The 11,974-nt window shown below is 53.4% G+C and overlaps 1 protein-coding gene across 1 annotated transcript; it reads left to right on the top strand.

Annotated features, from left to right (window-relative positions):
- The first annotated feature begins 10,650 nt into the window (after positions 1 to 10,650).
- Positions 10,651 to 11,702, top strand: LOC112903126. Its single transcript, XM_025972340.1, has one exon. It carries the CDS (start codon positions 10,695 to 10,697, stop codon positions 11,547 to 11,549), a length of 855 nt encoding a protein of 284 aa, XP_025828125.1. The 5' UTR covers positions 10,651 to 10,694; the 3' UTR covers positions 11,550 to 11,702.
- The last annotated feature ends 272 nt before the right edge of the window (positions 11,703 to 11,974 follow it).

Raw genomic sequence — 11,974 nt, 5'->3', positions numbered from 1 at the left:
ATACTACATATTAATACATAACGACCCTAAGTTTTAGCGATTTTCAAATTATATTTTTCAGATTCTAAACTATTCAGAATATAAATTATACTAAAAACAATTAAAAAATACTAAAAACTATTTAAAACATAACTACCCTAAGAAATATTTTCTAGATTATAGTTATTTTCAAGTAATTATACGAGTAGAATGAGAATATACCTCCAAATCGACGTGTGAATAGGGCTTCGCCGCTTCCTCTTCTCTCTTCCTCTCCTCCCTTTCTTTTTTTCCTGGTTTTTGCTGAATTAAATGAAAATTTAGAGGCAGGTGGGGGCTTATATAGCCCGGGGGGAGGGGGGACCTCCCGCCCGCCCAACGGGCAGGATGCCCCTCGGCACAACCACCCGCCCGTTGGATGGGCGGGACGCCCCCGCGGCCGCGTTAGGGACCTCTTCGCGAATAAGAAAAATTTCTTATTCGCGAAGAGGCTCTCGGGTATAAGTTTTGGAACCTCCCGCCCGCTGGATGGGCGGGGGTTCCCCGGCCCCACGCCTCCTGCCCGATCAACCGGCGGGAGGTACCCATTTTTCTAATTTTTCCCATTCGGCACCCTTTTTCGAATTTTATTTTTTTTAAACCCTTTTTTAAAAAAATTCAAAATGTATGCGCAGGCCAACCCAAAAGCTAGGACAGACATTTACATGAAAAATATATCATTTTATTTGTTGACCAGAGTTTTTATCTGGACGCAAAAGTTCTTGCTACGGCCGCCCATCAAGGACTCTAGATATGATCCGAGAAAAACTTGCATGTGAAAAGTGAAAACCAGACCGTCCTCCTGCAGCCCAGGAACGGAAACAAACTGGCGCAGCCCTGAAGCGAAATTCGACTGAGATATCGCAAATTCAAAAAAAAAAGATATTTGACTGAGACGGCAATTCGCTAATTCGTTCATAAAGGGGAAAATGGATAAACATTTCATGACGCCATCAGGCTCCTTTTTCTTCACAAAATCGACTGATATAGGAAACAAACAACTATTCACCTGTGGAACAAATCCGGCGCAAAATAGCGCCAAACTGAAGTACTGAACATGCAGATTTCCCCTCTTCAAACTTAAACTGAACAGTGAGCACGATAAACGCCGGCGCCATTTTGGCGTCCACGGCGTTGGAACATGGTTCCAGGTGCGCCCACAAGCATCTGGAAAAAGGTTGAAGAAGAACACTGCAGAGCGCAGCCTGCAGCAACTGTCCACCGGACACGAGGATGGCCAATTGCCAACACAGCAGCGGTCAATTATTCGAGGCACCTAGAAGCACTCCCCCCTTCCATCAATTCAACGATACCATGATCTCCGGGCTGAACGCCGATGCGAGCCGCAGCTAGCCGGCGGCGACCTGCGCCGCCGCCCGGGCACGCATGGACGTCGACAGCCATCCCGTGCGTCCGGCCGGCCGGCCTCCGTCTCCATCAACGATCAATTTGCTGGAGAGAGACTGCGAGCTCTCAGTCCAAGCACATGCCTTGGAACGTGGACCAGCACCGGCTGAGTGAGAATAAACAGAGATGAAGACTGGTGGCTGGAAGTTGTTGGAGCGATCGCAACGGCTAACAGTCGGTCTATCCATCTGGAGAGTGACAGCGATGATGACGGCGGCGGTCGACGTCACGGTCACGGCGGCGTCACTGTCGGCGCCTGCGAGGAATAGTCTGCGTGCAGACGGCGATGAGGATGAGGTAGCGATTGACAGCGGCCGTCGCCAGAGAGGCGCCTTGTAATTGACCGGCGATTGGCCGATCGCCGTCTTCGTCTTCCGCGGCCTTGTAATTGACTCTGGCTCGCGTGCGTCCCTCTCAGCTGTGCGGCAGGTGATTGGTCTGCCATGGTAGCAGGGAGCCTCGAGCTGAGCGGAGGTGTGAGGATCCACTGGTAGTCCAAAGGAGTGCGTCGCGTTTGTGTGGCCAGGCGAGGTGCCGGGACTAGGCAGCAAGGAGGATGAGATGAGCAGACTGTAATTGACTACTCCATTGCAAGTCCAAGCAGCTGTGTGCAGCGCTGTTTTGGTGTAGTGGAGCAGTTTGAAACGTCAGGGAAAGCGTACCTGCTTATACTAGTTGAAAGTCTAGAGATAAGAGGCACATCAACTAGTGTGCCTACTATGACTGTCCTCTATAGTCTCCTCCCGACTCTGAAGGGTGTACTTTAGTATAGCTAGCTGAAAACATACACCTTTTTCTTTTCTTTTTTTCTTGAAGATGGCCGAGTTTGTGCAGCTTCGGGACCTGGTGAGCCAGCAAGTGTCACTGTCAGATCAGCCGGACCAGATCACTTGGAGACGGACAGCTGATTGGAGCTACTTTGCCAAACCTGCACATGTTGCACAGGTCAATGGATCATAGTACTGTCCTTCAATAGCATGGCAATTTGGAATGCTTAGGCCGAGGGCAACAAATGAAACATAGGTTTTTTGCTTGGTTGCAGTTAGTGCAGAGCAAGCTCCTAACAGCTGATAAATTGGTTGCTTAGCCAAGCGCAACCTGGCTGATAAATTGGTTGCTAGGAACTGGCCATGCGACACTCTTTTCATATGATATATAGCAGTGCTTCTGCTAATCTTTCAAAAAATATGCTCGTTTTATCTCAAATGCAAGCTCATTATCAAAACCCCTACTGCTATTTTTGGAAAGCTAACCAGTGGCACTTGGTTATTAGCATAGCCACCGGGAACGTAGTATGGTGAAACGTTTCTCTAAATCACTCTTAAACAGCGTACCGCATCCAACTTTTTTCGATCCATCGACCCGAAAACTGTGGTTATTAGCACCCGGAAGTGAACAAATAAAAGAGCTCTCTAGGTCCTATCCCCTATCCTTATCTCCCCACCTGCCCCGTCTCACTAGTTTAAACCTCTCGAAACCTCAGACCAAGATCTTACTTGCAACACGTAGCCAATCAACCCTCTTCTTCTTCCTCCTCGTTTCAGACCCTGGTCTGAGCCGGGCCTGGCACACACCACATGCATCCTAGCTCTCCCTTCCTCTCCGGTAACGTGAAAGATTCCTTGGCCTCGGTTGAACAAACAGGGCGACGCAAGCAGACAAGAGGTTGGCACACGCTCGCTCGCCTCCGCCGCGTGCAAACGGGCATGCACACGCACATGCGATCTCTGATACAGATACAATCATCTCAGTACCATCAGCCAGCGGTGAGGTCATGCGATGGCATTGTGATGTGTGTTGTGTGCCTAGAGACTTGGCGAGGCCTGCCGCCCCGGGGAGGAGCAAGCTCCTTGTGCGGCTCAACATTGCGCTGGGTCTCTGAATCGGAGTGGCCCGATGCAAGGGGGGATCTGAAAAGCAGAGGATGGGGTTGTTTACTGTTTAGAGGGCCGAGGAACTGAACGTGTATGTATGCGTGGACGCAGGATGCAGCTAGTGGTGTGAAAAGATTGGATGGGTTTCATCTACCTAGATTCCTTGTGCATGACGCATGCTGCAGGGTGTGAGAGTTGCATTGAGAGAGTTGCGGAGCTCAAGAGAGCAAAATGCACGGTTTCCAGGGAGAGCCAGCGCGTGCGTGCGTGTGTGGTGGTCGGAGGGTGACACTCGTGTGGGTATTTGTGTTCACCTTTCCGTGCTGTGCTGTGGATGCAAAGGCTTGGATTAAAACCTCTCGAGGTTAGCAGTGGTACTCCCACGGTTTGAACGTCTATGTGTCGATCTAAAATATGGATTATCATCAGGTCCGTTTGGATGGGTAAAAACAGGAGGACTAAAGTCTAGCTCTATGTTTGTGTAAATGGGCTAATCAGAGTAATGGGTTTTATCCGTGAATTAGATCTTGTCTGTGTAATTAGCTCATGTTTAGTATTCCTATTTAACATCTAAATAAGAGGACTAAAGTATAACCCTAAGGTCCAAACCGACTCATAAAAATACAGATATATATGGTTACAATCTCTGCTCATAAAAGATTGGCTTAGCGTTAACGTCATGCAAACGACCGGCAGCAAGCTGGGAGTCATCATTCTTTTCATAATGAGACGCCTAAACGTTTGACTAATGAATAATGATTGTGCAACGCCATGGCCATGTCAAATTGTCAAAGTACCAAGGATACATTGATATACCACGCTTTTAGAAAGCAATGCAGTGTGATAAACATGTTATTCGTTTCAAAGGAGAGGGGGTATTTGAAATAATACAGCTCCGGACTTTCGAGAAGTCTTAATGTGGAAACCAAGGCTCGAAACCTAATCGGTGAGCAGAGCTCCACTTGAGCTCAAGCAGCCGAGCCAAACACTTTTATTAGGCCAGTCTCAATAAAAGTTTCATCAAGAGTTTCACGAGCATTAAATAGCATGTCACATCAGCAATTTTGCTGACTTGGCAATGTTGTTACGAGGAGAGATGAATGAGGGTTTCATGGGACAAGAGAGGAATTTCATCCCATAAAATTCAACCGATACAGTTACCAAGTTCTCAATATCGATAACTGTGCATTGAAATTGGTAACATTGTTCTTCGTCGTGCATTGCTTAATGGTCAAGTTTAGAACGCATGGGTCATCTTTTCACAAAAAATTGAACTATAGTACTTCTTTCAAGACAAGGAAAAAATTGAAACTGTACTATTGCTTCGTAAAGCAGCCACGTGATGCCAAGTGTAAGCAGAACTCCAACTAGAGTAGCATTGTTTGAAGGCTAAACGTGGGAGGTAAGTACTCGTTGAATCATTGGATGGTTACCCTAGCACTGTCGAGTGTCGACAAAAAAAAAAGTAAGAAAACTGTACATTTGGAACACGATCCAGGGCCCGGTCAGGCAAACAACCGAAGCAAGCATCGCAATTTCTTTTTCCCTTTTGAAAATGAAGCAAATCACTGCTGCTGAATGCTGATGATCCAGTCCAGCACCAGCGGCTAGCGGTAGCGCGGTAGGGCGGGGGCACGCGCGCGCGCGGATGCCGACGCCGCGGCCGTGGCCGGGGCCTGGGAAAAGCAGAGGCAGGCTGGCTGGTCGTCGTCGTCGTCGCCGCGCCCCGTGGACAAAGGCGTTCAAAAAGGGCGCTGGGAGACCGGGGCGGTGTCGCCGAGCGCGCCGGCCGGCCACCACCTCTCCCTCCTCGCATGGCCTGCGCGCGTTCTCGCCCGGCCTGCCGCTGCCCGCTGGTCAGCCTCCCGCTGTACTCTCTCTCTCTCTCTCTCTCTCTCTCTCTCTCTCTACGAAGTAAAAAAAAAGGTGCCTTTCGTTTCGTGCAGCCAGCCGCCCCCCGCCGAGTCACGTCGCGGGCTCGAAGCTAGCGGCACGGACACCCATGCATGCACTTGCATGACTGGGCAGGGCCTGGCTGGGCTGGCTGTAGCTTCTTCTCATCTGGGCACTACTCACCGCCTTGTGCTACGCGCCGTAAAAAGGACAAAGTTTTACTGCTCTCCTACCGCGCGCTTCTACTCCACTAGCTTTTCTCGATGCGGGCGCGGAAAGACGTGCGGGGCGCCGCGCCGCGCCGCGCACGGCGCCGGGCCGGGCCGGCTGGTCAAACCGAGCGGAGGGGGGCAGGGGGCGAAGGAGATGGTGGGAGCGAGGGGATCTCGAGGCGCTGCACAAAAGGAGAAGCTTTGCAGAATCGGCGACCTACGTAGCAGCGTCGTGCTTTCAAAATCTCCTCTTTTTCTCCCACCTTTGGTTCCTTTTGTTCCTTGACGACGGCTCGGTTCGAAGGGACTGGTGAGTGAGCGTAGAAGTGACATGACGACTGTGCAAATGCCAGGGCGCCCCACGACGGAGAGGATCACAAGATGGTACGGGTGAAAAAGCTAACTCGACACTGCCTTGGCTTACCAGCGAGGACCATCTTTTCCATCGGTTTTACTTGATTATACGACGGAATAAAACTCTTGATCATACTTACGCTCACTATACTACTCCCCTCTCTTTTGCTGATGATGATAGAGCCGTGCCGCATGAATCGGAAGCGCAAGCCGGCTAAAGCGTCATCGCCGGCTGCTGGATGTTGAATCAATATACTGCTCCCTCCGTCAACAAAAGCATCCCGACGAGTCAAACAATTTCAAATTTGACTAAATTTATATTAAAAAACTGCTAACATTTATGCCTCCAAGTATTTTTAATATAAAAATATATTACACAATTAATCTAATAATACTTATTTTGTAATATAAATATTACTACTATTTTGTATAAAGTTGGTCAAATTTGAAATTGTTTGACTCCTCGGAGAACGAGAGTTGCATTCTTTTGTGGACGGAGGGAGTGCATACACTAGCGTCAACAAAATACAATAGTAGCGTTCCTTGTGCCACTTCCGTGTGTGACTGGGCGGCATAGATGAATGGGAAAATTCCCTGGAAGGCTCTCAAGCAAATGACGCTTCCTTCTATGGCCCTGGAAAACTGAGACGCCCTTCCGTGGCCTCCTTTTTATTTTCGTTACCTTCCATGGCCCTGCCGTTAGATCCGTTAGCCCATTCTATTAGGGTTTAAGGTTTGAGGTGGGAAGAAAAATATCTTGGTCTGAACTGCCCCTGGCACTCCCACACGCCCCCAACCCCATCTTCCCCATCCATCCCGTGAGCGGCGTGCGGGCGGCTGCGGGCGCCGGGCGGGCGGCGAGCTGCGGGCGGGGGCGTGGTAGAGGGCTGCGGGCGCCCGGCGGCGGGCGCGCGGGCACCAGGCTGCGGGCGGGCGACGGCGGGCGCCGGGCGGGCGGCGAGCTGCGGGCGGGCGGGTGGCGGGCTGCGGGCGGGCGGGCGGCGAGCTGCGGGCGGGCGGGTGGCGGGCTGCGGGCGGGCGGGCGGCGGGCGCGCGGGCGCCGGGCTGCGGGCGGGCGGCGGGCTGCGGGCGCGCGGCGGGCGGCGGGCTGCGGGCGTGCGGCGGGCGGTGGGCGGCGGGCTACGGGCGCCGGGCGGAGGGCTGCGGGCGACGGGCGGAGGGCTGCGGGCGCCGGTGCTGGCTTGTTTGGAATCTTAGAGCTAATAAATAAAGAAGTATTTATCACAAGTTTCTTTGCTGCCATTTCATGATATCTGGAAGTAGGCTGCTCATTTTATGTGCCATTTTTCTTCTTGTGCTTCAAATGTAGGAATATTGTGAGCTCATCAGGGTCAAATAAGGAAGTTGCAGTTTTGCAGGGCCATAGAAGGAAGCTTGATTTGTTTGTGGGCCTTGCAGGGGATTTCGTCCGGGGGTACTATGGTCTTTTCATAGCCACTTAACTGGAGCTTAACTGCAGATGTAACGGGAGGGCCGTGGAAGGGAACGAAAATAAAAAGGAGGCCACGAAAGGGCGTCTCAGTTTTCCAGAGCCATAGAAGGAAGCGTCATTTGCTTGAGAGCATTCCAGGAAATTTTCCCTTAGTATACCCTTAATCCCTGTCAGCACACACAGCAATGCCTACCTAAACCTTGGACCCCCTTGAATATGACCAGCCCTTGCTTTCACTGGACTGGCTCCACGACACTGATCAGCAAAAGAGTGGTTGCCAAGACGTCTGGTTTGGTTTGGTTGTTGGGTGGTGAACCTTCAGGGCCTGTTTGCGTTGGAACAGATCTAAGCAAGCAGGTACCGACCTGATGACTGACGAGCGAGAGGCATGATTGGTCGGCTCGCCGGCCCAACGACCGGCCGGACGACCTACCAAACGAGCAGCTAGCCTGCCAGCCTTTCTCCACTGCTCATTGACGGATGTTTTGGAAGCAAGCGTGCAGGGTGAGTGAGTGACTGATTCGAGCTAGCTAGCGGCCGGGCAGCACGCACGCACGGGGCGCCGGTCAGTCGGAGCACACATTCTACGTATACTCGATCGGTCGCTTTTGGTGTTGGTTTTGACGGGGACCCAACGCGGTTGAGGTTGGGCGTCGACTGCGTGGTGGTAGTGGTGGTGGTGGTTCACTTGCTCTGGAGCTCTGCTGTTCTAGAAGGTTTTACTCGTGGTTATATATGGCTTCGTTGCAATTTTAGTACCCGATTAAAAGTTAACCGGTACTACCTAGAGAGACGAAAGCTTATTTTTCTACTGTGTTTGCCATCCAAGCAATCTCAAGAACCGTGGAGAATGCACATATTAGTCTTGATAGTTATTTATGAAGATTGCATAAATTTACTAATTTAATCACCGTGCGGAGTCGAAAATACGACCAGAGGCTTAGTTGGATGGTACCTACAAAGTTATTATGCATGCAAGCAGAAAAACACCTGGATCGACACAAACCAACGATAAAATTAATTTCTATACGTGGCACAATATAAGCCACTTGGGCTGAAGATTGGATCGCACACTCATTGCTTATATAGTTATATGCATGCTCAGCAAAATAGCTGGTTAGGACAACGCATGAAGTACTTCTTTGTGCCAACAAAGGATTGGTATGCACCAAGTTCTCGTTTGCACCAACCGAAAAAAGGCAGTAGGATCGACGATGTATGAAGTTCTCGTGCATGCTAATAAAATATCAGTAGGATTGACACACATGGAATTCTTGCTCGCGCCAATAGAAAAAATTAGTAGGACCGACAGTGTATGATGTGTCTTGTGCGTGCTAACAGAATATCAGAAGGATCGATGTGCACAAAATTCTTGTTCATGCTAACAGAAAAAAGCAGTAGGATCCACAATGTATGACGTTCTCGTGCGTGCCAAACCAAAAGCTAATTCCATCGAAACAGATATTTTTTGTTACGCATGGTAACAAAAAAAGTCATTTAGGCCGATGAGCAAGAAGATATATTGCGTAACAATAGAAAGCTACTTTGATTAGCACACAAGAAGTTCTTATATGCATGCCACCGAAGAAAGCCACTTTGATCGAAAGTTTCTACGCGTGGCAACAGAAAGCTAGTCAGATTGACAGCGTGTGAAATTGTCGTGCATACCAAAAGAGAACCAGGTCGATTGGCACAAAGAAAGTTTTTATTGCACAAGGTAACAAAAAAATCATTTGGGCCGATGAGCAAGACGGTATTCCATGACAATAGAAAGCTACTTTGATCAAATTATAGGAAGTTCATATACATGGCACCAGAATAAAACCACTTTGATCGGCACAGTTTCTATGTGCGCCAGCAGAAAGCCAGTTAGATTGTAGCGTATGCGCCAATAGAAAGCCATATCAATCGACAGAAACAAAGCTTTTTTGTTACACATGCTAACAAATAACCATTCGAACCGATGCACAAGAAACTATTGCGTGACAATCATGCGCGGCACCGACCGGAAAACCTACTTTAGCTAGCACACAGGAAGTCATATGCGCGCCAACAGAAAGCTAGTTGGGTCGCCACGCTCGGAGAAGAACGAGAAGAGGCAAGACCCACGACAAAACTCTCCACCCTTCCAGCAAATGCTAACGCCAGAATGTTACCTATAGTAGGCGCCACTAAGCACATCCCTAAAACCCTTCGGTCAAAAACAACCACGCGGAATGTGCTAGAACACCGTTGAATTCCATGACGCTAGGCGCCACTAAGCACATCCCTAAAACCCCATTCGGTCAGAAACAACCACGCAGAATGCGCTGGAACACCGTAGAATTCCACGCCGCTTTCAATGAGCCCGTGCATCCAGCAAAAAGAGGAAGTTTCGTCCCACGAAACCGCGGCGGTTAGCGGCAAACCCAGCTACTCTCCGCCTATAACGCTTCTCTCTTTTTCGACGCACGGCCGGGAACGTTTCGGCAGGTTTACCTTCTACCGAGAGGGTCGAAGTTTCGGAAAGCATCGTCGTCGTCAAAGATCCTACGTGGAACTGAAGCAACTCTGGTGCTACCGCGTATATCGAGCGCTTCCGGCTCCATGACCATGAGCTAAGCTCCTCCTCTTCGGAGGATCGAGAATCCGAAATCCCGGCACGATCGCTCGGTCGATCACTGCCGAGATCTCGGACGACCGTTCTTGCATTGCATCTCTCCGGGGCCTCGGCTGCCGTTCAAACCTTTTTGCACGTTCACAGTACTACTTGCCTGTTCTTTTCTTTTTCCCTTCCGGGACGTACGTGGTCAGCCAGTGATGCGCTGGTCCGTCCTGGCCGCGGCTGGCTGGCCCGCTGGCCCCGCCCAACAGGTTTCCAATTCCGTCTCTCCCGAGCCGAGCCGAGCCGAGCCGCGCCGGCGACCCGAGTCCGGGCCATCTCGCACGCGGCGCGAGAGCTGGTGGCCGTGGCTGGCTGGCTGGTCCTGGTCGCCCGCCCACACGTGGGCACCGACTGACTGACCCCGATGCGACCGACTCACTGCTCACTGACACCCTCGCTCGCTCGCATTCGCATCTTTGAACGAGCGGCGTCGACCACCCGCACGCTCTCTCTCTCTCTCTACAGTGCAGTGCTCTGGAAAGAGAGGAGAAGAGAAGAGAAAAGAACAGAGAAGAGGGAGGGAAAAAGAAAACGAAAAGGAAAAGTCACGGAGAGCCAGGCAAGCCAGCCGCTGGATCCAGACGACGAGGCGAGGCCCGGGGAGGGGGGCCCTTAAAAAAACCGCCGGTCAAAGTGTCAAACCTGCCACCACGCCGGTGGGCCCCGCCGCGCCCCACGCCCCACCTCGTCGTCGTCCCCTGGCCTCGACTTCCCTCTTATACCCACCACCCCACTCGTCGCCCCCACCTCCTCTCCCCCTGGTCTGTCTACCTCTCACCGCTCTCACCCCCCCCCCCCCCCCGGCTCTCTTCAAGCTTCAGCCACAGACGCAGGCAGCCATGAGGCAGTGGAAGTCGCTGGTGCCGGCGCTGCACCTGCACGCCCCCGCGCCGTCCTGCTTCCCGCAGCCGCCGTCGCCGTCGCCCTGCCCCTCGCCTCCCGCGGAGGACCAGCTGCCCCCTCCCCCGGAGTACCAGCAGCAGGAGGGGAAGGTGGTGCGGCTGGTGGGGTGCGACGGGCGGGTGCGCGCGTACCCGCCGCCGGTCACGGCGCGGGAGCTGATGCAGCAGCACCCGCGGCACCTGGTGTGCCGCGCCGACGCGCTGCTCATCGGGGAGAAGATCCCCGCCGTCGCGCCCGGGGAGGAGCTGCAGCCCGGGCAGGCCTACTTCCTCCTCCCGGCGCACCTCTTCCGCTCCGTCCTCTCCTTCGTCTCCCTCGCCTCCTCGCTGCTGCTCCTGCTGTCGACGACCTCCTCCGCGGCGGCCGCCGGCAAGGGCGCGGGCGGCAAGGGCGCGGGCCGGCCGTTCGAGCTCCACCGCACCGCGTCGGGCACGCTGCAGATCAAGTTCTCCGACGACTTCCTCGTCGGCGGCGGCGGCGGGGGCCCGGACGGGGCCCCCGAGGACGAGGCGCGGCTGGAGCCCGCCGTGCTGCGCGGGGACGCGCGGCTCGCCAAGGAGTACGAGGAGCTCGTCGGGTACGGCAAGTCCCGCCGCTGGGCGCCCAAGCTGGAGACCATCGAGGAGGTCGTCGCCGCCGCGGCCGCCGGGACCGGGGCCGGCGCCTCCGCGGCGCCCACCAGCGGCCCGGAGCGCAGGAGGAGCCGCGCGCTGCCGTTCCTCGGGCGCCTCGGCAGCCGGCGCCGGCGGGACGCGTGCGGCGGCGGGAGCGCCGTGGCGTGCTCCGGGTAGCTAGCCAGTAGGATCCGGGTGGGGCGGTCCGGGTGGTTTAGGTAGCTTGCCCGGCCGGGCCGGGCGCCCTTGATCTGTAATTAGGGGAGACAAATTTTGGTGCCGGTGAATGAATCTGTAAAAATGGGGTGGCCGACAGATTTTCCTCCGCCATCTCGCGTGCTCCAGCCGTCCGTCGCTAACTCCCATGAGGCCACGACCCGCGGGATTTCCTTTGTGCCGCCGCCGCCGCAGGCTGCAGCTGCTCTCCGGCCCACGGGAACGAACGGAACGGAACGGGCAGCGGTTTCGGATGCCGCCGCTGGTGCCACTCACTGGCAGGCAGCCATTACCGTTCGCTCCTCGTGCTGGCAAATCGTGCGGCTGGAATCGGAATTCGAACCCAACAATTTTTCAACAGTCTGATCAGGCTCCGGCCACCGGTA

Source organism: Panicum hallii, chromosome 8, assembly GCF_002211085.1.
Source record: "Panicum hallii strain FIL2 chromosome 8, PHallii_v3.1, whole genome shotgun sequence".
Classification (NCBI taxonomy): Eukaryota; Viridiplantae; Streptophyta; class Magnoliopsida; order Poales; family Poaceae; genus Panicum; species Panicum hallii.
Note: the sequence above shows the minus strand (reverse complement) of the source record. Positions and strands in the feature narration are given on the sequence as shown.